Source organism: Lepidochelys kempii, chromosome 20 (assembly GCF_965140265.1).
Source record: "Lepidochelys kempii isolate rLepKem1 chromosome 20, rLepKem1.hap2, whole genome shotgun sequence".
In the NCBI taxonomy this organism is placed as follows: Eukaryota; Metazoa; Chordata; order Testudines; family Cheloniidae; genus Lepidochelys; species Lepidochelys kempii.
This window is the reverse complement of record NC_133275.1, coordinates 25,015,273-25,042,795: the sequence shown is the minus strand read 5'-3', so window position 1 is coordinate 25,042,795 and position 27,523 is coordinate 25,015,273. Positions and strand designations below refer to the sequence as shown.

General features: G+C 54.2%; 1 protein-coding gene and 1 long non-coding RNA gene across 7 annotated transcripts; one reads left to right on the top strand and one right to left on the bottom strand.

Annotated features, from left to right (window-relative positions):
• Positions 1 to 458: 458 nt before the first annotated feature.
• Positions 459 to 3,502, top strand: LOC140900652 (uncharacterized). Its single transcript, XR_012155687.1, has 2 exons — positions 459 to 858; positions 2,299 to 3,502. It is a non-coding gene; the product is annotated as an uncharacterized lncRNA (long non-coding RNA).
• On the bottom strand, positions 3,021 to 23,762 carry RAVER1 (ribonucleoprotein, PTB binding 1). Of its 6 annotated transcripts, none has more exons than XM_073318217.1 (15): positions 23,448 to 23,762; positions 18,671 to 18,737; positions 16,983 to 17,452; positions 15,488 to 15,679; positions 13,854 to 13,983; positions 12,977 to 13,077; positions 12,040 to 12,126; positions 9,801 to 9,912; positions 8,972 to 9,216; positions 8,627 to 8,720; positions 7,541 to 7,683; positions 7,241 to 7,321; positions 5,768 to 5,896; positions 4,899 to 4,982; positions 3,021 to 4,783 (listed from the first exon to the last, which is right to left on the bottom strand). In XM_073318217.1, the coding sequence occupies exons 1-15, from the start codon at positions 23,760 to 23,762 to the stop codon at positions 4,637 to 4,639; spliced, it is 2,397 nt and encodes a 798-aa protein (XP_073174318.1). In that variant the 3' UTR covers positions 3,021 to 4,636. The 6 variants fall into 6 exon arrangements, with proteins under 6 accessions (XP_073174318.1, XP_073174320.1, XP_073174321.1 ...); XM_073318219.1 differs by having other exon boundaries at positions 16,962 to 17,452; positions 23,448 to 23,681; XM_073318220.1 differs by having other exon boundaries at positions 12,040 to 12,123; positions 16,962 to 17,452; positions 23,448 to 23,681.
• Between the last annotated feature and the right edge of the window lie 3,761 nt (positions 23,763 to 27,523).

The following is a 27,523-nucleotide window of genomic DNA, read 5'->3' as shown; positions in this document are numbered from 1 at the left end:
CAGGAGGGAGGTGGGGGGGGCAGGGCCCTGCTGGGGGGTGAGCGACTGGGACCCAGAGGGGTGCAGGGGGGCTGGGAGGCAGGGCCCTGCTGGGAGGTGAGGGGCTGGGACCAGGAGGGAGGTGGTGGGGGGCAGGGCCCTGCTGGGGGGTGAGCGGCTGGGACCAGGAGGGAGGTGGGGGGGGCAGGGCCCTGCTGGGGGGTGAGCGACTGGGACCCAGAGGGGTGCAGGGGGGCTGGGAGGCAGGGCCCTGCTGGGAGGTGAGGGGCTGGGACCAGGAGGGAGGTGGTGGGGGGCAGGGCCCTGCTGGGGGGTGAGCGGCTGGGACCACAAGGGAGGGGTGGGGGGCAGGGCCCAGGACCAGGAGGGAGGTGGTGAGGGGCAGGGCCCTGCTGGGGGGCAAGGGGCTGGGACCCAGAGGGGCGCAGGGGGGCTGGGGCCATGCTGAGCCGCAGCTCTTTGGCACAGCTGTGCCCTAGCCCAGCCGAGGCCCAGGGAGGCGGATGCAGGATCTCGGGCTGGTGCCAGCCATGCTGTGGGGGCAGCAGCCACAGCAGAGCCGAGAATCTCGTTCTGCTCCCCCCCCCCCCGGCCCTGCCCCCTGCTGCGGGGGCACCACCGATGGGGCCAAAGGGACCTGCCTTGTTCCCGTTTCAGTGGAATCAGACCAAGCCTCCCTGGGTCCCTCTGCCCCAGCGTAACACCCATAGACCCCGCTCCTCTTCGGGCGGGATCGGACCTGGGATCTCTGGAGCTTCGTGCATGAACCTCTACAGCAAGGATCCTTAACCTTTACCTGCACCCCTTTGGTTCACCAGCTGTGTTCTCACCCCCCCTTATCAAAAATCGCTGAAGTAGGTCAGTTCTTTAAACCTGTGTTTTTTGTTTGTATGTTACAGTAATCGTTAAAAAAGGTCTCATGTTAATACACACACACGTTTGATGAAACAAAGTATTTGTACTTACGTGCCTGTGCTTAATTTGTGTTTTCGATGATTTACCTTCCAAAAAAATCTGGCCTATCTCACGCCCCCAGAAAGGGCATCTCGCCGCCTCAGGGGGGAGTGCACCCCAGGTTAAGAACCACTGCTCTACAGCATGAGCTAAAACCCAACGGGCTGCTAGCTAAGGCTGCAGAGGAGACTCGTTCTCTCTCTCTAAGTGGTCTCGGCCACTAGCCGAGATAGAACCCCACACCCAGAAGGCACGTGGGTCTCACCAGCACCCCAGGAGCTGAGCACCTGAGCGATCGGGCGCCTGGGCCAGGAGCCCCAGCGGATCACACGCTAGCATAGCACGCAGCAGAGCTGGGTTTTGGTGGCACAGCTTGGGCACAGCACATCCCTGCTCTACCCTCATTTCCAGAGGCGAAAGCTGAATGTTACCAACCTGCTGCGTAATGCGCTTTGAGATCTGCCCCCGAAAGGCACCTGCCAAGAGCTGGGACGTGCCCTCTCCCTTTGACAGATGAGGAACTGGGCCAAGGAGGCTGCAGCAGAGCTGGGAACTCAGCTGGGAAGTGGGAGAAGGGCTCAGGGCCCTCACCCCTGCTCGCCCCCAGCTTAGTGCTGCAGTTTGCACAGGTTCAAGTCTGTTTTGCATTCATTGCGCTGACATGGCGCTGTCCCTGTGTGAGGACGTCATGGCCTAGGCTGAAGGTGCACCAGCCCTGTGCCTGCAGGGTAGCACAAGGTGGAGATGAGCTCAGTGGAAATGCGCCGACAGCAGCCATGTAACCAGCTGACAGATCCTCCTCAGCCAGTTGTCTCCATTAGCTGAAAGCAGGGACAAGCCTCATCAGCCCCCTCAGCATGTAGCAGTTAAGGTGAGATGGGTCTTGCTGCTACTTCCCACCACGGCCATCCCAGGGGCTCTGTATGTGCAAGCTGCAAGGGACAGACTTCCCTGCAGTCCTAGTCCTGGGGTCCCCGAAGAACCCACAGGGCAGGGAGCAGCTGACGGAATCCACTAAGAAGTTCCCCCTATTCCAGTGCGGGAGATCCCCTCCCGCTTCTCCCCTGGTGTCTGCCACCCTCACCTTGTCTTCTTGGGCCACTGCTCCCCTTCTAATTAAATCCACCCCCACTGCCGGGTACTCCCTCCCCTTGGGGGTTACACCCTTTCTCTCCCCCTCCCCCGGGGCTTGTCAATGCAGAGCACAAGCTCACTCTCCAGGCAGTGGCTAGTCGCCCAGGAGACCGCATGGGGTGGGCCTATGCCCCACCCTACTAAACGTTAATCAGGATAAAGTCAGCCACAGGGAGTTCATTACATGTTTTTTTCCTTTTTTCAATTCAGCAACCAGAAGGCTCACATGGAGCTGCGTTCCCAGCTCAACCCAGACTCAGGCCAGAGCACGAGAGGTGCTACCCGCAGCATTCCCGCCTCTCAACAGCAGCAAGCAATGAGCAGAAAAGGGCAGAGATGGGAAACAGAGTCAAGGCAGGGATGAAGTAAAAATGAGAACAAAATCCCCAGCAAACACAACAGCAGAGATGTGAAAGCTCGGGTGCAGCAGCTGCACCAGGAGCAGATTCCAAATCCCAAGCCGAGTGGCAGGAAGGGAACTGGGTCTGACAGAAGCTCAGCACAGCTGCAGTTACCAATATAGAGCACCCTGGACATGAGCTATGCTTACCCCAGGCCTTCATGTGTAAGCAAGAGGGGATGCAGCTCAGTGTAGCAAAGGGGGTGTCTGGATGCTGAAAGCTGCCATGAGGTTGTAGGGTGCAGTATTGGAGTGATGGGGCTTGTGAATCACCAGGACTGTTAGTTTAGTGAGGTCTCCCCAGGGACAGAAAGTTGAAGGATCCAACCTGTAGCTGGATGGACACATACCAGTGTCTGTAGGACTAGGCACTGGTGTCCATGGACTTAGCCATGGCCAAGAGAAACATGATTAAATCCAGTCTGCCTGGCTCCCAGACCACCCTCTGGCCAATGGCTCCCGGCTCCAGGGGAAGTGTTAAGTGTTCAGAAAATGACACATTTTTACAGCAAGTAGAGAAAGGAGACAAGGCTCGATATAAATCTCTCTTTACTTTGGAAAGGCAATGTCCAGCTCTCGAGGGCTTGGAAGCCCCACAAATACAGCAAGCCAGACAGCATCTATAGTAGAAACATGGTAGCAATTTTATAAACCTCAAATCAAAAGAGTGTGGGGAGACTACATAAAAAGACCTGCAAATCCTCCCCAGAGAAAGCAGCTTCTCACCCTCCCCTCAACAGAGGCCAGCAGGGCACCGTTCTCAATCACTGGACACCGGCTTGCTTTGCAACTCTACGTCCTGCACGACTATCTCAGCTGGCTAGTGGCTCAGTCCCAAGGCATTAAACAGTCCCGTTCTCAGCAGCACACACTGTTAAGGGCTTGATACCCAAAGCTGCCAGCATCCTACTACATTGGCTCAGCGGCATTTAATATGATATTACAAATGGAGCTGGAGAAAGGGTGCAAAGGACTGAGCGTCTGGTTCCACACAGAGCACAAGGGCGGCCTTGTGTTGGACATTGCGAAATCACAATCACCCTCCAAGCTTGGTCAACAGAAGGGGAAAGGCAGATCAGCTTCCTGAGAAGCAGTGTCCGGAGGCTGCCTGGCTGCAGGGAAAGCAGGTCTGTTTGCCACGCTGCAGCTGGCTCCTATTGAAAGGCTCAGCAAAACAGAAATCAAGGAAAACGTTTGACTCCCCGCACCCCAAAAGAAACTTCTAGAACAAAAGTTCATGCCCAGGAGGGAGAAACTAAAAAAAGGAATGACCAGGCTCAGCAACTTTACAATGGACCAAGATTCCTGCTCCTAGCTAGTTAAAAAAGGAAATAAAAACCAAAGCATGAATTAAAAAGGCAACTTACAAATCTCATTACCAAAGAAAAGTGTAAAATGTCAGCATCTGAAGGGTTTAAAAAAAACAAAACAGAACAGGAATTTGGAGAGGCAGGCAGGGCCGGAGACCTCAAGCTCAGCGTGAGCCTCCAGGGAGCGCTGCATCCCAGATGCAGCTCCGAAGGCTTTGAGCAGGGTGGGACCAGGAACCAGGCAGATCCTGAGTCCCACGGCGTAACTAGAACTCTGTACGTGTATCCAAATCGCCACCCCCTAGATCGCCACCTCTGCGCTACCAGAACTTCCATGCTCACGTTACGGTGAGCAGAGGGCACCTGCTGGAGTCGGTTCCATTCCTGTCTCTGAAGCAGCAGTTTAAGGCAGGGAACATGCATCTCCCTAGGACTTACTGTCCTCACTCAGGACTGTGTGTCGATTCCCAGTTACTGCAATCAGATTACAGCATGACTCCAACAGGTTCTGCCTTGTGGGCCCCGAAACACAGGGAGGCCCCGAGGGCAGCAGTGACAGGGGCCACAGGGGTGAGCTTTGTCCTTACCCCATACAGTATGTTTTCCGAGCGCTTGCCTCTGCTCTGGCTGCCTGTGCTGCAGAGAGGTGCTGGTTCTGGAGCAGGGGGTAACTGGAAGGGCCCATACTCCAGCAGGAAGCCCATGGGGCTTCCCTCCCCACTCAGAGAAGCCAAGTCTTTCACACACACGTAAAAACCTCAAAATCAAGACTAACGTTAAAAAAAGTTTGTACAGATTTACACGTGGAGGGGACGATAGTGCTTCAGCAGGGAAGGGGTTAAAATATCCTCTTCCGCTTCAGGTAGGAGTCTGCATAGTGCCCTCCCAGGCCCTGAGAATGCTGTCCGACGTAGCCGCCCTCCGGGCTGGGCTCCGGGGATGGCAGCAGGTGGGAGAAGGCCCGTTTCTGGCCCCCGATCGGAGTCTGGAAGAGAGAGCGGGGCGTTGAGCATCAAGGGACTGGCAAAGCACCCGGGGTGGGGCGGGGGGGGTTTGCAGGTCAGTAGCAAAGCTCTGCCCTTGTCCCCAGAGCTACTCACCTTGGAGTGGGAGCTGTGGGAATGGCTGTTTGGTCCCACGCCCAGGATATTGTCCCCACTGCCCACAGGTGGCATCCCAACTGCCTGGAAGAGAGGAGTCACCACGGATGTCCCTGTTTAACAGCACTGTGTGCAGCCCGCAAGCGCCCTGCAGTCCCACTGTCCCAACACAGCCACCTTCCATTCAAGGGACCCATCAAAGGCCCTTTCCCACCTCAAGTGGGCTAGCATCCTGCGCAAACACCTCTCCCCCCACCTCTCGGGAACAGGGCTGCAGCTGCATCTCCTGGCCTGCGACCCCAGTGACAGATTTTATGGCACTGAATGGCACATCGAGACAGCAGGAAATGCGCCCATTCTCCTCCAGGGAGAGCAGCTCCCTTTGGGAGCCGGCCCAGTGACTCTTACAGGAAGGGTTGGGCTTCAAATATCAGGCCATTTCTAAATCACTATTGGCTGACCCCAGAGGGAAGGTACCGGCCCCCAGGTCACATCTCAGCGTTCTGCCTCTGCCTTAGCTGAGTGTGCGTCTCTCAGAGCCACCCTGCTGCCTCGAGAGCCTACAACTGGCCGGCTTGCTCAGCTGCCAGGCGGTTCCATTTCACGACAGCACAAGAGCAAGGCGGAGGCCTGGACTTTTCGATTAAAAGCGGAGACCCCACAGCCATTGTAAAACCCAGGTTGTGCAGGAGCCACCACAGGCTGGGACCTAGGCTGGCCTCCCAGCCCACAGTCCCTGCCAGGAATCACCGAGCCCGCCTGGCTGGATCTTTGACTAGTGGGAGCGAGCTGACCCACGCCCATCTGCACCCTTAGCAGCCAGAAGCACAGACGCTCCCTTCCTGGCACACACACAAGTGACGTCTCACTTTGTTCAAGTGGCTTTGTTTAAGCCCAGCTTGAAGGCCACTGGTGAAGTAGGAGGTTGGGGATCCTGAGTAGAAGGGCGGCAGGGGTGGCCCCAAGCTGCTCCGCTCAAATCCAGGAGATGAAGACATCTGGAAGAGAAGCGGCTCCACATCACAAGCTGGATCAAGGCTCGGTTCAGCCCCCCAGAGGCAGAACTGCAGGCTGTGCCTCCGTGCTCTGCAGCATGGAAATAGATCAATGGGCATGTCTACGTCGCGATCAAAGACCCACGGCAGGCCTGGGTCAGCTGACTTGGGCTGGGGCTGCAGGACTGAAAATTGCAGCGTAGGCATTTGGGCTGGGAATCCGAAACCCCGCTGTGGGGAGGGTCTCAGAGCCGGGGCCCCAGCTCGAGCCCAAATGTCTACACCGCAATTTTCACCCCGCAGCCGGAGTCAATTGACCCGGACCCAGGCTTGGTGCCACGGGTTTCATTGCAGTGTAGACGCACCCAATGAGACCAAATTCTCTTTGGCACAGAGGACACAATACCCCCTCTTGCTCAGGGAAAGGGGGCTGCTGGGTGGGATCCCCCTTGAAGCAGGCCCACAGGACTTGTGGAAAAGTGAGACCACGTCACCGTGGACCCCGAAGACCTGGGCTAGCTGAGTATAGAAAGGCGTGAGGCTAGGGATTGGCTAGTGTGGTCTAACACACTGGAAATCGAATGTAGACAAGGTAGACGGTACTTTAACCATGAAGATAGTGAAGTTAACACCCCACCACCCCAGCTCTAACTAGACCCCGCTACAGAGACAGTATGTCCCGTCTGCACTGGACTTCCCAGCATGTTAGCTGGAAGACACTGGCCAACACAACCTAACAGCCCTCCCACTTCCCTCCCGATCCTGCTCTGGGCAAGGCGAACAACGGTTCTCTGAGCAGCGACCAGACACATCACAGATTTTCTAGCCAGCCTGGGAATTGTTTCTCCACTTGGCAGCTTGCCCTGAGGAGATCCACAAATCAGGTCCTTGTTATCGATACCCTCATGAGCAGCCATGGACACCTGGGACGCACCTGTGGCAATGGTGCTGGGAGGAGAAGCCAGAAAGCTGTACAGAGCTGCAGGGCTCACGCAGGGCACAACTCCACATAACCTGATGCATGCCACTAGTGACCCAGGGAGGCGCTTAGGGTGGAATGCTCCTCCCACACCCCAAAACCAGCCAAACCAGGGAGCCCCAACAGCTGCAGGCCACACTCCCAGATAGCAGACGTTAACCCCGTAAGCCACAGGGGTGAAGAATGGGAGAACTGGGAAGGCAGAGACAGAAGGAGCACATGGGGGGGCCGGGGGAGAGCAGAGTCTCAGAGAGCTGCCAGTCCAGTGCATTGTAGCCTATAAAGAGGGAGGATCAGAACCCAGCTGGTCACGTTCAGAACAGCCCCATGGCTTAGCTCCTTCCTAGCTGAATACCAGCAGAAGTTACCTTATGCCTGCTGTGTCCAAATCCGCCCAGGATGGGCCCAGCATGGTCTCTCGACTGGGCATACATTCGGGATCCCAAGTCCTTCCAGGAGAAAAAAAAAGAGTAAACAAGACTCTTACATAGGCATTTCCAGAGGCCACAACACAAGATCAGGTGACTCGAGAGTGTGTCTGACCAGGGAGCGAGAAAACAGGACAATAGCAGGCAGGACCCTGGGTTCTGTTCCCAGCTCTGCTGCTTTAATACTCAGAGGACTCCACTTGTCTGGGCTAATGCTCTGTCTTGACCCAAGGTACTTACCGGCTGATAGTCAAAAGCATAGTTATCTCCTGCCAGCCCAGAAGAGGGCAGTGGCGGGTCAGCCATGGCAGGCTGTGGGATTCTGGGATTGGAAACATTGCCGAGCACTCCAGTCTTCAGATTAAATGCTTTATTGGCCCCACCTGCAGAAGAGCATTACTCATTAGCACCACAGCAGCTGGGCAGATAGCCAAGGGCCCAGCTGCACTGGCTCCCTTTCAAGGGTAATTACTGCAGGCTGTCCCATTACCCAACTGCACCATTCAGCCTGGCCCTTTGCCCCCAGGGAGAGGCAGCTCTCCTTGGAAACTCGCAGCCCTAGGGATTCCCTTTCTCCGGACACCCCATGCCTGCTAGAGGGACAGTCCCAGAGAGTACTGTCGCCCTGTGGGGGATTAGCACTGTGCTGGAGATAGAGCCTGGCCTTGCTTTGGTAATGCATGCGAGGCAAAACTAAAGTCATTTGTCCCTCTGCCCTGCCATCCATTGAGTTTAATCCCTCAGCTCAGGAGTCCCCCATGGTGGGAACACAGCTGGATCTCTGCGCTACCCGAGTCAGGGCAGCATGGTGAACTGACAGCTGCTCCTGCTCTTGGTTCTGACACCAACTGCCCCATGGCAAGTGACTTCGCTTCTCAAGTGGGGATCCCCAACCCCGTGGCAGGAGGTCAGTAAGTGAAGTCTTCCCTCCCCACTCCCATTCAAACGGAGTCTCCCGGCAGGCCTGCGCCTGAACAAGCCAAGTGCTAGGTCCCAGGCTGACCTGGTGGTAGCACTGGAGATGCACTCCCGGGCGCTTGTTGGCAGACTCCAAACGTCACCCCGCTGGAGTGACAATCCCTCTCCACTGTGCACACAAGGCACTGAGCTGAAGCAGGAGGAGTCTAGCCCTACTCCCCCAGGTTTGCAGGCAGAGACACGGTCCAGTCTGCAGCCCAGCTCTGGTCCCAGCATGGACAGATCCCTGCCCGGCTCAGGTTCAGTTCTGGCCTTGTTTGCGCCTTTCAGGGCATAGTTCGTTGAGGAGCCATGCCGACGTCCAACCTTTCCTACTGTCGGTTTATGGGGCACCCCCCACCAGCTCACCTCCCAGGTGATTTGCAGGAAGAAGGCTGTGCAGGTTTAAATAAGGGTTGAGAGGAATCTTGAAGTCTTTGGGCGGTTCTCCCAGCAGCGAGGCCTAGGAGAGAAGGAGTCCCGGGGATTAGTGCTGCTGGAGGGTATGCCCCGAGGCAGGCCGCACAGAGGAGCGTCAGGAGGACAGGAAAACGCACAAGCCGCTTAGACTCCTACGCTGCTTTGCCAGGGGACAAGAGGCTGGAAGCGTTACAGACTTTCAAGGATGCACCGAACAGACTGGAGAGTAGGCAGCATATGGAGAGTGTGAAGCGCTTGTTCTAGGTAAACTTTGAACACAGCTGCTCTTCTTACCCCATTCTCCACCTGCTTTGGTTTCTGAAGTCCACTGATCACTGATCCCAGGATGGAGGTGGTGAGGCCCGGCAGGGTTGATGGGGTCCCAGGAGATGGGGTCAGCTGGGACACCTGCGTCCCAATTGCCGAGTTCTCCCTATCTGTCCCCACTGGTCCCAGAAAGGATGCCAGGGGCATGCCCCCCGAAGGCAAGATTGGTGACTTCACGTGCCCCTGCGTCATGTCAGCAGGCAGAGGCCCCCCTGGGGAGAGGAGATGCCACCACTTTACAGACAGTCACTCAGCAACATCTTCCACCCTCCCCTTCACCCACACAGGCCTGCAACTGAGCCCAAGAACAGCTAGGTCGGCACCCAGACACCTGCTGCTAGGGTTGAGTCATCCTCCTCTGCAGGCCCACGCCAACGGTTCTACTCCAGAGAGGGCAGAGGGCTCTAACACAAAAACCCAAGACATCTGAACATGCCCCAAGGTTCCCTAAAGGGCTCTGCCCTCCTCCAGGGTTATCTGCAGACCAACATGCCCGTGCTTTAGACCCCCAAGTGCTTCCCGGGCCCCCAAAGTCAATGCCAGCACAGTAATCTCCAGGGACGCGCGTGGCAGCTATTTCTCTATGCGCGAGGTGGCATGGTGAACTGGCAGCGCCCAGGGTGGCAGGCGGACGCCTGCGGTGGAAATGCAAACCCCAGCGTCTGGGATGGGGCACTGCACAGAGAACAGAAGCTGCACTCACGTGAGCTGCTGCAGCTCTGCCCAGCATCCAGCACATGCTGCAGGAATCACGACTCCTGAGCAATCGCCTCGTGCCACAAACCCACAGCGTTACCTGAGGCGAGTTCTCCCAGCAGCGAGCTTCCAGGCTGAGCCGGGGCAGTCGCCAACCCCAAGGTGCCGTGCTGTAGAGAACTGAGAGGAGAGTCCCCCAAGATCCCGGGTTTCTGCAAACAAGAGGCAGGTTAAGGCCAGGCAGAAGGCACAGCGGGAAACTCGGTTAGTATGCAATGCCAGCGGTGCAGCCAAGCGGTGAGAGCGCTGCAAGAAGCCAGCCCAAGCAAATCAGCGCCTACATGAGCAGTTCGTGCACGGCGTGCAGGGGCGGAACCTGCAGCTTACTAGCCTGCCCTGTGCTAACTAGCCCTGTGCACATGAAGAGTTCCCTAGAGCAGTGGTTCTCAACCAGGAGCACACGTAGGGGGTACAGCAACTCATCTAGAGATTTGCCTAGTTCTACAGTAGGTGACATAAAAAGCACCAGCCCAGTCAGTACACACGAAAATTTCATACAATGACTTGTTTATACTGCTCTGTGTGCTATACACTGAAAGGTCAATACTTGTATTCCAACTAATTTATTTGATAATTACATGGTAAAAATGAGGAAGACAGCCATTTTTCAGTCATAGTGGGCTGTGACACTGGTATTTTTAGGTCTGATTTTGTAAGCAAGTAGTGTTAAAGTGAGGTGAAACTTGGGGGTACACAAGACAAATCAGACTCCTGAAAGGGGCATGGTCGTCTGGAAAGGTTGAGAGCCGCTGGCCTAGAGCCCTTTGGCATACGGTTTCAAAACAGAGTCAATCCAAGAGCACTGTACCACACGGACAGGTAGTGCCCCGCAGTTATGCCCCAGCTTGCGACACACTCTCTGTTCATCTAAAAAAAAATCTCCTTGATGTGCATTGAAATAATTGGGTTCTGTGCTATCATGGGCAGGACGTTGGCCTGTCATCCTCACCAGCAGAGGTGGCCATTCCAGAAGAGCAACAGGTGGGGAGGCCGGGCCAAATACTTGATGTCCTGTTGCACCCGGGTGACTTTGTGCTAAGGAACTGCTGCTATGGCTGTCCAAGCACGCCCCTCCCAGATAAGGAAGGGTCAGACACAGGAGGGAGGCGGCTGTGCACATTTTCAGATGGGGAGGGGAGGTTGGAGCTTCCCAGGAAGGGAAGAGAAGACAGAAGAGCTGGCGATCTTTGCGTGCTCAAGGACCCAACTTGCTGTTGCAGAGAGCAGGTCTAGCCAGCGCTTCCCAAGGAAACGGGTTTGGAAGCTCGGCTGGCACTGGAGTGATCTAAACACAGCAAGAGGGCCACACCACAGCCGCAGCTTGTCTTTCTACAGCATAATTTGCATTTCAAAGCTCTCTGAGGGGGAGGGGGGGCTGCAGCAATTTCATGGCTCTTTAAACAGACAAACCACTGAAAACAGAAACCGGGCTACTCCCACACAGCGCCCTCCCCTCTGTCCAGACCACTTGCTTCACTAGAATCAAGGGACCAGCTCAGCCCACCCCGGGTCCTGGGTCACTAGCAAATGGAGATGTTAACACAGTCCAACAGACCCAGCGCAGAGAGGCCCAAACCCGCCAGCCACAGGATCCGCTTGTGCCACTTATTCCACAGCACGGAGCTCATAAGGCCGCAGCTGAACGCGGCCATGGGCCTGGTCAGCACATGCTCTTCCACTGGCAGAAGCCCAGCACATCTGCCTGAAATCCAGCTAACTGAGCCTTACCCATGATGCGGGAGGCGGGGGGCAACTCCACTCAGACAGGCTCTCTGGGGGTACTACCAAGCTCAAAAGAGATGCTCAGTTCATTAGGGGCTAGGCTGTGACCTGCGACATGCCCACCCCAGAACCCCCTTACAGCCCTACACAGTTCCCTGGATCCAGGGGCCACACCCCTGCAAGTGGGAGGGAGGGGATGGCTGGAGACCTTACTGCCCCCTAAAGCCACCGGCAGGGCTGAAGCAATCCACTGCTGATACAGGCTGGATCCTGCTCCTGTGGAAGTGCAGACTGCCATTGACTTCCATGGCAGCAGGGTCAAGCCCCTAGACCAGCAGTAAGTTGTGACCGCCCAGGAGCAAGGAGGTGACAGTAGAAACTGTCACAGGTGGCGGCATCACCCCCCCAGGACAGTGCAGCGTACACTCTGCTCCTTGCACCGCGTGTCACAATCCAGCCCCGAAGGGCAGCGCACAAGTGGAATTCGGACAAGGCCTGAGGGCACATCTGGCGCTGCGTCTCCACACCACACACACAGGAAGCCCCCTACCACTCACATGGAATATGGCTTGGTTCTCCTTGTTCTGCAGCAGCTGCGTCCAGACTTGGTTCTGCAGTAACAGGGAGTTCCCAAGCAATGCCTTCTGGGGCAGAAAGCAAAGCAAGACAGACCAGAAAGACAGATCACTTCATGAACCAGGGGAGGCTAAAGGAGCAGATGTTAGCTAACAACAGCTAGAGTCAGCATTAAGCCATCCTCCAAATGCTCAGATTTACACCAACCGCTCTGGGGAGGTGGGGAACTCCGTTAGGAGCAAACCCAGTTACATCAGGGAGAAAGAGAGAGCGAGGCAAACAGAGACAGCAAAGTGTAACAGGTGCAATGCAGAGCGCCACTGACTGAGATGGCAAAGAGTTCAGATTCAGTCCTCCAGCTGTAGGTTTGGTGGGCAAGGGCTCAAGGCCAACCACTCCGGAAGAGGTCACTGAACATGTCTCTGTGTGTGATTTGTGTTCCCGATCAGAGCTACGGGAAGAGCCAGGCCCAGGGCATCTCAAGCTGGGCACGCAAGAAGTGAGGCACATGGATTCAGTGGCCACTTCTGAAAGTCTGGTTGTTATTCAGCTTCCACCCTGACAGAGGGGCCTGTTTATAACTGGGGCTGGGGGGGCTCACCCCACTCCCCCTGAAGTGGGATGTAGCTAGAAGAGGAGGGGCAGCCTCACGGTTAGAGCACTGCTCGCTGCAGAAGAGCTTGGTTCTACTCCTGGCGGCAGCAGACTCGGGGGGCGGTGCTAAGGAAGACAGTTTCTGTCTGCGTCCCCCAGCCTACCACCTCCCGGGGTGCCGCGAGGTCAGATTCACTCGGGTTCCTGAGGTGCCCAATTGCTCCAGCGACGGGAGCAATATCAATACAGAGACAAGCACAGGACGTTCTTAACGCTGAAGCAGAGCAGCTTCTAGGACGTTCCAGGAGCGTCTTGGGTGAGTACCTGCTGTGCTTGAGTTTGGTTCTGCAGAGCTAGCTGAAGCAGCGCCGTGGAGAGGGCTGGATTGGTCATGAGTGGCATGGACGGGGGAGCGCCCAGGATTCCTGCAAAGGAAAAGGGCAAGACCATTTTGATACTGGCTGCCGACACACGGACAGTGCAGACTCTCGCATGGAGGCGGCATGGCACAGGCCCTCTAGCAACTAGGCATTGTTCTCAGTGGAACAGAATACCTGGTTAACCAGGCTCTGTCCCACCACTCGGCACCTCTGCCTGTGTGCGCTCAGACCTCTGCCTTGGTGTGCATGGCTCCCCGCAGTGACGCGAGACCCTGGGCTAGCACCATGCAAATACAAACAGGAAGTCATCCGTGCCCCATGTCAGCACTGCCAGCAGAGCAGAGAACTGGAGCAGGTCGGACTGGGGCCGATACGCTGACAAAACGGGAACAAGCCTGGAAGTGTCAGGCACCTGGGTTCCTACGCAGCGTACGCTTAGCTCAGTAGGAGAACGCTGGGCTCTGTGGCTGGCTGCTGGCCAGCCTCTCTGGAGCTCCACAGAGGACTACAAGCCTGGGCTTGCTAAGGACTAGCTGAACAGGCTCAGCCTCGATCCCGTTCTCTGCTCCCAGCCAGGGTTGGTCATTTTCCTTATTATGAAGGAGTAGCGTGATCATCCAGCTAAAGAGCAACTGTGACCATGGGTACAAGACACCATCTGCTCCTGCTGCTAGAGAAGAGTCAGCAAATCTACCTGTCTGGGGAGCTTTGGGCAGCTCCCACAGTACCTCACGGGCACAGGGCCTGCCGGGGTCCTGTTCCCTACAACAGCTACACCAGGGCCGTAGCACCACGTAAGAAAACCCGTTACTCATTCTTACCCTGTTTTCCACTGACGGCTCCGTGAAGTAGGGGGTTGAGTAAGAGCTGGATCGAAGCGGGGTTCCCCAGGCTGTTCAGAATCTGGAGGATATTTGGCTCTGGAAGGAGCCCTTTCCCACGATTAAGTGCCTTAAAAAACATTGCAGATGTCAGAGTCTGAATTTCTCTATTTCATTACGGCAGTCCAGAGAGCCCAGGCAGGGTCATGCCAAGGGCTGTACACACAGTGCCAGACTGACACAGATATTTAGGCACCTAAAGATGCAGACAGGTGCCGAATGGGATTACAGTACACCTGAGTGAGTTATGCACCTGAGCCTATTGACTTTCCACTGGAAATCCAGAGTCGTACCCTGCCAAAGCCCCCCGCAGCTCCAGGGGCCTAAATACCTTTGTCAGCCTAGCTCATGAGGGTTTGACATTTGTTCTGGATTTGAAGGAGCCGGGGTGGGGGGGAGGTACTGACTAACTGAGAACTTCAGCTGACGCTAAGAGCAGTCTGAATTACACAGTTGTACTTCACAATGAAACGGATACCTGGTGGTGACTGGGCAAGCCAGCATCTGCGACAAATCGAGGGCCACTCTATGCTCTGAATACAGGCAGCACATCCCAAAAACCAGACCCTCTGCTGTCCCAGTGATCCAGTTCCGTCACAATCATTACTAGCCCAATTTCTTCCTCAATCTAAAGCCTGGATCCAGCTCTCAAAAAGAGCAGCATATATTTGCTTTACGACTCCAGCACTGAACTATTCCATCACGACCACCAACCTGACATCCCTGGCCACTCCCGATCACCTGGGAGCTGAAGCAGTGCATTCAGCAGGAGCATTTCATCCTGGTGTTTGGGGGAGCACCGGGAGAGGGTTAACAACCCCAGCATGGAGCCAGGTTGCTAACATTGTTAGCGCAGACAGAAACCCTGCGGTACAGGAGCAGTAACACAGAGCTAACAGCTTTCACTACCCAGCCTCCCCTCTCTGCAAAACCTCATGGGTCTTTCAGTATCTTAACTTGCACAGGAAGTGAGTATTTATAACATGGAAGCTGCAGGACACTGGCCTGCAGGGAAGGTGGGACATTCTGATTGCTAGAAAGGAACTGAAATTCCAGAGCTCGGTACATTTTACAGTCCACGTCTTAGGTGCAGAGAGACAGGGCAGATGCCCCGTCCCCTCTGAGCATGGAACGTGAGCATCAAGGCTCTTCATGCAGAACAGCCTGTCGGTTTCTGTCGTGACAACACTGCCACATTAGATTTTGCTACTGTGAACAATAACTCCCACTTTAGCAGTAAGTTAATTCACCTCCCGTTCCCTTCAGTCCAGCTGAGTGCTAGCAGTATCTGCACGGGCTTTGCACACAAACTGACCTTGTAACAAACACTGGATGCCCACAAGCAATAGCTACAGAAGGAAGCTCTGCGGGCAGAGGGCTGTTGGAACAGGCACCGTGCCAGTAGTCTGAACTAAGACAGCCTGTTCTAGGCTGGAGATCTGGCCTTGGAAAGGTGCAAGGAGAAGCCCCTGGGGTCTCTGGACAGAGCTGTGAACAGACTGCAGGGAAAATGCGGGGGAAGGGGGAGGTAACACCACAGGGTGCCTGAGCAGATTTGTATAAGTGAGCCTTACCGTCACCTGTGCAGCTGTAAGCGCAGCCAGCATGCTGCGCCCAGGAGGGCCCGGGGCACAGAAGGAGACGCGGATGTGGTTCCCAGCGAGTGGCAGGCCATCTGTGGCCTGCTGGACCAGTTCTGCTATCTCTGCTGACTCATACTCCAGGACTGCAAAGCCTTTCAGCTGGCCATCCTGACCATACGCCAGCTACACAAAAACAAGGCAGTGAAAAGGAGGTTTAGCACAATAGGGAGAGGACACTGGCTGCTAGCGCATGAAGGCCAGAGGAGCCGTGTGCTGGCCGGTGCTAACAGGACCAGGGGCTTTCAGACCCTTCAGGCGATGAACTTTTCCAATCCACATCCGCACAACTGGAAATGTAACATGCCTGGATCTCAGGCCTGGGCATTGAAACCTTACAATGGGCTCTAATGGAGCTCAAAGCCCTGGGCTGAGCAGGGGAGCGTGCCAACATGTCACCACCATCCGCAGGCAGGAGGAGACGCCACATCATCCAGGAACTCAGTGGTTTAGGGTGGGATAGTCAAAGGAATTTGGGTACCCAACTGCTTTAGGATGCTTTGGAAATCCCTGCTTTAAAGGCCATGCCTGCCTCACAGAGCTGTGCTTCGCCAGACTGTTTAACTGCAAAGCATTTAGCTTCACGATCTTTTTGTTCCTTAACGCAGGAAGCCTCAGATCATTTCCCCTCCCTTTCTTCGAAGGAGGGAGCTAGAGGCTGTGAGCCGGATGGTAGCATCCCAGCACATGGGAGCAGGTACATTCAAGATGACTGAACAGACACTAGACTGATGGCACAAGGACAAGTCATTTCCACACGGGTGTCTTGGAGCCAGATGGCACTTTCCAGTGGGACAGCCCACAGGTCACTTCCAGGACCTACCCAGAGATGCAAATTTACACTTGTCATTTTCCTAGTGAAAGGCAAGGGCCTGAACCTTTACATCACTGAAAGATCCTAGCTAGGGAGGGAATCCCCTAACCTCACTGCCTTCCTTAACCTTGGCTAGCTTACCCAGCCAGGAACTGCCCCAGGGCAAGATCCAACCTCTCCCATTGACACTGGCCCCGCCAGCCTAGGGGAAGCCTTTCAGAGGCAGCACTAAGGCATTTGGGGTACAGACCGCGTCTTCCATATAGGCCAGGCCTGCACTGAAAAGCTCTGGCTGGCTCACTAACGTCCATTGGGGTGGGATTGTTTTATGATTTTTTTATTCCAGCAAAAGCCCTAGCACAGACGCAGTTACACCAGAAAAAGGGCACTCCCCGAGTGAAGTCAGCTATACCGGCAAACCAGCATAAGCTGGACCAGCCAGCGCTCCATTGCTGGCATAAGCTGTGTCTAGATAACCACTCTGGCAAAGCTTTTCTAGTGCAGACTAGGCGTCAGCGCACCCTACATGGTGTATGGGGCCAGGTCTCTACAACACCAGACAGACATAGCATCGCGGACACACAGGAAACCCACCCCTGGGGCTGAGCTCCGCACCTGGCAGAAGGTCGGGGCAGAAATTGCTGAGAAGACCTGCCTCAGCTCCTCCAGGTCATGGTAGTTTGGGGGTAATTTGCCCACACTCAAGCACCTGGAATGAACCAGGTCTACGGTCAGCTGGTTGACGTCGGTCCAGTGAACATACAGAGTCCGCGTCCCCAGCTGCTTGCCCAGCAGCTCGGACTTTGCCCTGGCTGCCGAGTCCTTTTTCATGTACTCGACGAAACCGTAGCCTTTAGAGTGGCCCGTCTGCTCACTATACACCAAGAAGCAGCGCTCCAGGTTTCCAAAAGGTCGAACCAGCTCCTCAAACTGCTGTTGCGTATAGAGCTGGGGGAGGTTGGCAATGCACAAGAGGGCATCCGTGGGCTGCAGCTGCACAGAGATCTCCTTGTCCCGGAGCTTGCTCAGGTGGAATTTCTTGATGGCCGACTCAGCCTGTTCCCCATTCAGCAAGGTGACAAACGCTGCAAGCAGAGAAGTTATGACAAGAAACCCTGCAACCCAGCAGCAAGCACTTAGCTAGCACATCACACCTTCACCAACTCCAGAGTCACACCACATTGTCCATACCCACACATCCAAAGTCACAGAGCCACTGAGAGGACAGGGATAAACTGCAGTGTTAGCGGCTCTAGATTACAAGAAAGGGCTCAAGTCCCCATGAGGCAGTCACTTCGACTGTCGGCTAACAGCGTGTGCTGGCACAGTAGACATCTTGCTTAGAAAACGTATCATGCACTCATGCTTTCTAGCAGCCTTCAGGACAAGGCAGAAGCCTTGGTCTAAGCACTGGAACATTGTAATCAATATTAACAGACGATCAGTCCGCAGGTGTCCTACGGTCCCAGACACTAGCACACCATGCTCCTAACTCTCTGGGCTAATGGCCCAACAGGGAGGAGACTGGGAGCATCCAGTGATTGCTAGCAATGCCCAAGACATAATGGCAGCTAGAGGCTCAAACCATTCGCGTCCCAACCTCCACCTTGGCACTCAGACGGACAGTGAATGGCCTAGCATCACAGTAACCTCATGCAACCCCACAAGCTTTTCACATCCACAGGAACCTTTAGCCACACAGATTGTACGAGTGTTAGAGAGGCAGAGCAAAGTGCTGCCGTGAAAAATCTGCAAGGAGAGTCAGGGGCTGGCTTGACTGAAAATCCCTCAGGTCAACACCGCACAGGAGAAGCAGTCCTGTGGGTTCCATAAAGTAATGCAACCCCACATTGCAGGCACATTACAGCTCCACATCATCTGCTGGGGCCGTAAGCCCCAAGTTTCCTGACAGATGCTACTAGCCCCCTTGCTAATAGGGTCCGATGTGTACAACTGATGGAAGACCTACCCAAAGAACAGTAAGAAAAACAGTTCCCAGCCCTGCCAGAGAACAACCCGGCAAGCTGTGTTTACACTGAGGTAGATTAGCACTCGGATAAAGCAAAACCGCATTTTAACAAAGTGCAGGCACCACACCCCCTTCCAGGGCACCAGGCACCAGAGACGCTGTCCTGAGGTCTTGGAGTTGGGAAAAGGACCCATTCACTCACACAGCACCCTGTGAGTGGGCTGCCCGATAGCTGCATCCTGGCATAGATTAGCCTGAATCTGAGAAGATTCAACATTTAAACAGAATGTCCCCTTTGTGGGAGACTTGCTCTCTGCAACAGACGCTTACTCACCAGTCCCTTTGTATTTGTCCACAAAGCAGTACTTCAGTTCATAGTCGTTCAGCAGATCATGAACTTCCTACATAAACAAAGTCAAAGAGAAATCAGCTCCCGAGGAGAGAGTGACATTACCTCTTGCATTTAACAGCCCCAGAGAAGAGCATTACCTGCCCTCCATTCCCAGGCTCCCAAGCAGAGTATCTGGAGCCAGTCAGGACTGTGCTCCTCATGGCAGAATTCTCCAGGACCCTAATTAGCTAGTGGGAAAGGGCAGCATGTCGTCCCCACCCCCCTGCACAGCTAGGGAGAAGAGTCCATCAGCAGCAGGGCTGACCACAAAAACAAGCAGGGCTGGTTCTCACCGCCACACTCCAGCAGAGCTGAAGGTCTTGGGCATTTCCTGCCTCAGAAGTACTTACCTGCACTTGGGCAGGTCTGGGGTACATGCCTGAATAAACAAGGCCCAACAGAGCATACCTCAAACTGCTCCAGCTAGACAGCTTTTCTCAGAGCTAGTTTTTAACAGGTCCCTCTGGTTTCATGGGACGACTGAGGCTAAGGCAAGACCTGTGGCTGGCAGTTTGAATTGGGAGTTCCACAGAATGCCACAAAGCTGCTGCTACTTCAGTCCTTGAGTTTAAAAGTCACAGAGTTCAGTCTGGACACAAGAAATCGCCCACTCTGCGTATTAGATTTATTTTTACCTCGTGAGACATCGCTTTGAGTCCCAACCAGCTTAGAGCCCGCAGAAAAGTGATTACACTCGTTCGGAGTTCAGCTGCTCCCATGCACTACCTGGTTCCCAGGGTTAACCCTCAGACATGACTAGCTTCCATCACAACAATGACTGGCCTTGCAAACCAAGGAGGCTTTTCGCCATCTTCATAGCATCGGAAGGCAGGTTCGACACTGCTGCATGCTCATGGGGCGTGCAATCCATGCCTCTGCTGTAGTATTTAGATGCCCTCCCCTGATTGAACACTCACACCCCATGTCACATCAAGGGCAGGGTTATGAAATGGGTAGGAGTGCAGTGGAATTCTCCAGCTGTGAGAGCAAGGGAGCTGGGTTTTGTTGTGGAAGGAGTGGCTGGCATTAGGCTGTAGGATGTCTGTACAGCAAGTTGCTACAGTGGACCTAAGTCACTTAGAGGGACAAAAGAAAAAACAATCTGACCCATCAAATGAAAACAAGATGCACAAACTGTGGGACATCCTGCTACTGATGCCAATCCTTTTAACAGACACAGGGTTTTGAGGGTGGCTGATGTGTAGTGAGCACTCAATGTTGCTGTTTTGTCTGCCTCAAAGAAACATCCCATTCCAACTATATAGCGTGTGTATCATCCGAGTGGCACAATCCCATCAACCCAAGCAAGAGGCAGCCTATTTCCCAACAAGAATGTTGGGTGTTTTGCCAGAGCTCTACCCTGAAGTTACACACTTCTCCTTTCAGATAAGGATCTTCAAACCAGTGAGTTAACATCTCCATGTTACAGCTGCCCCCGGCAGTAATTTCATGTAATGCTTTACGCAAGACTTTGCCCTTCTCTAGCAGCTCTCAGCTAAGCAGCGCAAGTGACTTATAAACTTTGAACCTTTCATTCCCCACCAGCAGGTGGTTCTCTGTGTTCTACAGATTAAGAGATGGATGTACAGAGAGAGATGACATAACTTGCTCTTGACAACATCACAAGTCCAAGGTAGAGTTAGAAACAAAGCCCAGAAATCCTGACCCTGGCTCCCTGCTTCATCCAGGAACGTGACTACCTTTAAGAAAACCCACCCGCCAAAGTGGATGGGCGTGATTCTGTGTGCAATGACAAAGGAGACCTAAGCTGCCGGAGACATTCCAGAAAAAGCCCTACACTGCCCTTCCAATGCGAGCCTGCTGCCCTCCGAGATGGACTGCTCCTTGTTCAGTCTCTTGTGATACAGATTACATGTGCTTCTGGAAAGCCAGGCTGCCACACTCTGGAGGCAATGGACAGCATTAGGAAGTCCTGTGATCCAGCTGAACAAATGACAGTAGGTCATGGGATCACACCATTACCTGCTGGCCTGATGAGCTGATTCTGTGGAACAACAATAGAAATGTGTTCACAAGGATTTCCTGCAAAGTCCCATTGTCCTTTCTAACAGCCAGGTCACCTCATCCAAGCTCCCATACAGAGAGCTGAATAGAAACCTTAGCCATGCTGAAGAGAGGACAAGAAAGCCAGGTGCTTTTATGCACAGGGCCCTGTGTTGCTTCTTATGCAGGAGATGGTCTACCGAAGACCAAAGACTAAAGCTGCATTAGATTTTGGAGCAAATGTAAAAATTCACCGAGTTCTGGGTTTTGTATCAACTTGAAACAGACCAATTCCAGTAAAAGATTGAAGATTGTGGAAATTTACTGTTTTGCACCTTGAGTAATGCAACATTTCCAGCTTCACGATGAAACGAGGTGCTATTGATTATGTTTCTCTTGGTGTTTGAGGGTTCACTTGAACCAGACACTCAGGTGATGAGATCTCAGGAACTCTAGTTGTTTGCACAAACCTCTGAGAAGCAAAAATCAGATGTCCTACTCCCTAAGCAGGATTTGAGAAAAATATCAGTCTTATTAGAGGAGACCTGCTCCTCCTCCAGAGTTTTTGGGAGTCAGTTTAACAAATCAAAACTATGCAGCAACTAAATTACGAGAAACACACTTGTCTAAAAAGAAATACTTTGTGCCTCACAAGCATAGCCTGCAATATAGATTTAATTTCTTGTCCAATAAAGTGAGGAAAATAAGGAGAGTATAATTTGGGGAGACAAGAGTGAACTACAGAAAAGAAACCTGCCACCAGATCAGAAGCAAACAGACTTGTGTACACAGTATAAAAATCCATTTCTATTGTGGTGCCTCCTCCCAAACTATTTAACTTTAGCAACAATTGTAACCCTTTAGCTACCCTGAGACACTTGAAGACTCAAAATGCAGGCTGGCTAACTTTCCCAGGAGCACTGGGCAAGTCACTTCCCCTCTCTGCATCCCATCTGCAAAACAGGAAAACAGCCTGCGGCGAATTCGGGGATCGAGAGGGTTAGTTGATGTTTGTAAAGTGCTTTGATGCTGGAAAGTCCAACTTTGTGGGTGTGGAGGGAGGAGGACGTCAGCTCATGTCTCAGCCAGGGACCAAAGATTACAAAGACACAAACCAACCAGCACGAGACTAGCAAATAGCATAAATGGCCTGTTCAACTCTACCGTTGCGTCATCCAGGAGCTGTTTAGAGGAAAGATTCTAATCACTGCCTGAGACATCAGCTGAAGTTTGAGAAGTTAAATCAACAAGGAAGCAGGTGACAGCCACCTGAACACCCAGGTGACCCTGGTGAGGAGTCAGGGATCAGAGCCAGACACCAGAAGGGCTGGGGAAGGGAGACACTCGTCACACCCCTCAACTTCAGAAAGTAGCTGACCTCCCGTTACAGCTGAGGGGCTGTTCCATGAGCTACAGATAAGATAAAGCTTCACCAATTTCATGCTGTTACTACCCTGCTTCTTGAATCCAACTCTCCCCTCCACATCTGCATGATCACAGCCCACGATCAGTCTCCCCCACATCCCTAATTTTCCCTCAGTGGTCACACTTGCAGCCCACCCCCCACATTCACCCAGATTGACACACCCCTGGGACCTAACAGCTCTTTCTCCCCCTACCCCCACCCCATCTACCTGGGGAGTCACATCCTCACCCATCCTCTGCTCAATCACATTCCTAGCCCAGTCCAGCTGAATACCAGGCCCCCAAACTCAACAGAGTGTGGTTCAGCCTCCCCCCTCCCAGGGCCAGGGTAGTGATAAGAACATAAGAACAGCCAGACTGGGTCAGACCAAAGGTCCATCCAGCCCAGTAACCGGTCTACCGACAATGGCAAATGGCAGGTGCCCCAGAGGGAATAAAGAGAACAGGGAATCGCCCAGTGATCCGTCCGTCGCCCATTCCCAGCTTCTGGCAAACAGAGGCTAGGGACACCGTCCCTGCCCATCCTGGCTAATACGTCCCTCAATGGCTATCTTCCATGAATCTATCTAGCTCCCTTTTGAACGCCGTTGTAGTCTTGGCCTTCACAACACCCTCCGGCAAGGAGTTCCACAGGTTGACTGTGCGTTGTGTGACAAAATACTTTCTTGTGTTTGTTTTAAACCTGCTGCCTATTCATTTCATTGGGTGGTCCCTCGTTCTTGTGTTATGAGAAGGAGTAAATACCACGTCCTTATTCACTCGCGATTTTACAGACCTCTGTCACGTCCCCCCTTAGTCGCCTCTTTTCCAAGTTGAAAAGTCCCCGTCTTATTAATCTCTCCTCGCGCGGCAGCTGTTCCCCGCCCCGGGGCACCTGGCGAGTCGCGGCCCCCCCCCCGCCCCGCCCCGGGGCACCTGGCGAGTCGCGGCCCCCCCCCCCCGCCCCGCCCCGGGGCACCTGGCGAGTCGCGGCCCCCCCCCCGCCCCGCCCCGCGGCACCTGGCGAGTCGCGGCCCCCCCCCCCGCCCCGCCCCGCGGCACCTGGCGAGTCGCGGCCCCCCCCCCCGCCCCGCCCCGCGGCACCTGGCGAGTCGCGGCCCCCCCCCCGCCCCGCCCCGCGGCACCTGGCGAGTCGCGGCCCCCCCCCCCGCCCCGCGGCACCTGGCGAGTCGCGGCCCCCCCCCGCCCCGCCCCGGGGCACCTGGCGAGTCGCGGCCCCCCCCCCGCCCCGCCCCGCCCCGGGGCACCTGGCGAGTCGCCCCCCGCCCCGCCCCGCCCCGCCCCGCCGTACCTGGTTGGTCACGTCCCCGGGCAGCCCCCGGATCAGGACCTTGCGGCGGTTGCGGAACTGGTGCGAGCTCCGCTCCAGGCGGCTCCGCACCTCGGCCGGGTCCAGCGAGGGCAGCTCCTCTTCGGGGACTCGGGCCGGGCCAGGCCCCGGCTCCAGCCCGGGGGGCTCCGGGCTGGGGACCGACGCGGCGCCTGACACGGACACCACCGCCATCTTGGGAGCCCTCCGCCTCCTGAGACCATAGAGCGGGAGACGGTCAGAAAGGAGCGGCGCCAATATCCCGCCTCCCGATTGGGCCATCGTAACCCCGCCCATCCACCCGCATCCTGCCCGCCCACAGGCCCAATATCCCGTCTGCGCATTGGCTAGCGACACAAACCGCCCACTAGCATCCGCGCTTCCCATTGGTCGAGAGAGCCCACCCGCACTAGCATCGGGCCGATTGATTGGCTAGGATAGGAAGAGCCTTCAGTCGCTGCAGCTGCCATCCGCCCCGCCGGCCCCCCAGTGACCTCGTCCCCCATTGCGTCACTAAGCCCCCCCCCCCGCACGACTCGAGTACCGCACGTCCACCCCTCCCCCACTGACCCCCCCGCCCCAGCCAGCCCCCCTCTCTCCCCCTCCCCCCCAGCCAGCCCCCCCTCTCTCCCCCTCCCCCCCAGCCAGCCCCCCCTCCTTCTCCCCCTCTTCCGCCCCCCTCTCTCCCCCTCCCCCACAGCCAGCCCCCCCTCTCTCCCCCTCCCCCACAGCCAGCCCCCCTTCTGCCCTCCCTCTTCTCCCCCCCCCCCCCGGGCTGACTCCAGGGGCCTTCCTCTGAGCTAAACGCAACTGGAGGCTGCAACGGCTGCAAACCGCAGAGTGTTCAAAAGCCCGGCAACCCCCAACTGAGAAACCTGTGAGAGCCACCCCCACCCCAACCCCCCCCCAAGTCCACCAGAGACAGACAAAAACCAGGACCCTTTAACGAGGGGCAGTCAGACCCCAGCCCGGAGAGCACAGGCACCAACCGGCGCATGGAGCATCAAAGTTTAGGGAGGCCCAGAATGAACTTGAAGAGCAACAAGCCAAGGCACAAAAACTAACAGGAAATAAAGTGAAGTGGCCCAGGAGCCTGCCAAGAAGGAAGGGAGGGCAGGAGCTGTTGGCCGAGCTAAAGGAGCACATAATAAAGATAAGGCAGGTGTGGAAAAGCTAAGTGAATTCTTTGCATTGGTCTTCACCCCCGAGGACATGGGGGAAATCCCCACGCCTGGGCTGTTCTTTTTCGGTGTCAAATCTGAGGAACTGGCCCAGGTTGAGTATCATTAGAGGCGGTTTTGGAATAAACTGATAAATTAAACAGTAATAAGTCAGCAGGACCAGAGTGTATTCGTCCAAGAATGCAGAAAGAACTTGTATGAAATTGCAGAACTGCTAACTGTGGTCTGTAACCCATCACTTAAAGCAGCAGATGACATTACCGAGCTGAGTCATTTTAAAATCGATCAGGAACAAAAAGAATCTTGACCATGATATTGGTCTATTACTAGACAGAAATTGTAGAATTTTCAATAATAATTCAGAAAAGGCAGAAGTGTTCAATATTTCTATTCTGTCGTTGGAGAAAAATAATTAGAAAGTCATCATATGGTGGTAGCTCTACCCTGTCTACTGGTACCTGTGGAGAATATTAAAGACAAGCTACTGCAGGCAGACATTTTTAAACCATCAGGTTCAAAGAACTTGCACCTACAAGTTTTAAAACTGCTGGCTGAGTAGTTCGGTGGAATGTCCGTGTTGATATCTAATAAGTCTGGGAGCACTGAAGAAGTTCCAGAAAACTGGAAGAAAGCAAGTGGTGTGCTGGTTTTTAGAAAAGGTAAATAGGGTGACCTGGGTAATTATAGGCCTTCAGCCAGACATCACTCTCAAGCATCTCAGCAAATGCGGTTGTATCGCAGAGCTTGGCTGTAGACGATGGATCGTGTGGTGTGGTCAGGGTGAAAGCTGGAGGCATGCAGGTAGGAATAGCGGTAGGAATGCGATACAACCGCATTTGCTCCAACCCCTCAGACAGAGACAAACACCTACAAGATCTCTATCAAGCTTTCTTACAACTACAATACCCACCTGCAGAAGTAAAGAAACAGATTGATAGAGCCAGAAGAGTTCCCAGAAGTTACCTACTACAGGACAGGCCTAACAAAGAAAATAACAGAACGCCACTAGCCGTCACCTTCAGCCCCCAACTAAAACCCCTCCAACGCATTATTAAGGATCTACAACCTATCCTAAAGGATGACCCAACACTCTCACAAATCTTGGGAGACAGGCCAGTCCTTGCCTACAGACAGCCCCGCAACCTGAAGCAAATACTCACCAACAACCACATACCACACAACAGAACCACTAACCCAGGAACTTACCCTTGCAACAAAGCCCATTGCCAATTGTGCCCACATATCTATTCAGGGGACACCATCACAGGGCCTAATAACATCAGCCACACTATCAGAGGCTCGTATACCTGCACATCCACCAATGTGATCTATGCCATCATGTGCCAGCAATGCCCCTCTGCCATGTACATTGGTCAAACTGGACAGTCTCTACGTAAAAGAATAAATGGACACAAATCAGATGTCAAGAATTATAACATTCATAAACCAGTCGGAGAACACTTCAATCTCTCTGGTCACGCAATCACAGACATGAAGGTCGCTATCTTAAAACAAAAAAACTTCAAATCCAGACTCCAGCGAGAAACTGCTGAATTGGAATTCATTTGCAAATTGGATACTATTAATTTAGGCTTAAATAGAGACTGGGAGTGGCTAAGTCGTTATGCAAGGTAGCCTGTTTCCTCTTGTTTTTTCCTACCCCCCCCCCAGATGTTCTGGTTTAACTTGGATTTAAACTTGAAGAGTGGTCAGTTTGGATGAGCTATTACCAGCAGGAGAGTGAGTTTGTGTGTGTATGGGGGTGGGGGGGATGTGAGAAAACCTGGATTTGTGCAGGAAATAGCCCAACTTGATTGTCATGCACATTGTGTAAAGAGTTGTCACTTTGGATGGGCTATCACCAGCAGGAGAGTGAATTTGTGTGGGGGGGTGGAGGGTGAGAAAACCTGGATTTGTGCTGGAAATGGCCCACCTGATGATCACTTTAGATAAGCTATTACCAGCAGGACAGTGGGGTGGGAGGAGGTATTGTTTCATATTCTCTGTGTATATATAAAGCCTGCTGCAGTTTCCACGGCATGCATCCGATGAAGTGAGCTGTAGCTCACGAAAGCTTATGCTCTAATAAATTGGTTAGTCTCTAAGGTGCCACAAGTCCTCCTTTTCTTTTAATGGTGAGTAATTAACCATTGGAACACTTTACTGGGGTCATGGTAGATTCTCCACTACTGAATTTTTAAAATCAAGATGAGATGTTGTTCTAAGAGAGCTGCTCTAGGAATTATTTGGGGGAAGATCTCGGGCCTGTGTTATACAGGAGGTCAGACTAGATGATCACAATGGTTGCTTCCAGCTTTGGAATCTACGAATTTCCTCTCAACCTGCTTCCTTCCGCCCCGGACAGGTTCTGTGGGGTTAAGGACCCTTGCAAAAGACATTCCTGAGGTCTGAGAGGCTTGAGCTGCTCTTAGCTGGTGAGGCAGCACGGAGCGTTTATAGGGATGTATGGGCCTTACAACACCAGTTTGCCGTCAGATTACTTCTCTAGCCGCTGAAAGTTGCAAAGAAAGCGAGACTCACACACTAGTGCTCAGAGCTTCTTGCAGGGGCTGCCTAAATGTTCTGCTTTATTCTGCTCTGTGCGATGCAGGACACAGCAGGACGTGCTGCGTGGCACTCCGCGCTAAAAGGGGATGCAGTGAAACAGCAGCCCTGGATTTGTATCACCCTAAAAAGACTGTCCCTTCATTTTGTTCCTGCACAGCACGTAGCACAAAGGGACCCAGATCCATAGTTAGGGACTACAAATGTTAAATAACACCAGCGAGAGCCTGCCCTCCTTCTGCAATCTGTTCTGGAAGCAGATCCATCAGAGGAGCCCGGGCGCGCAGAGCAGCAGCAAAAAAGAGACCGTAC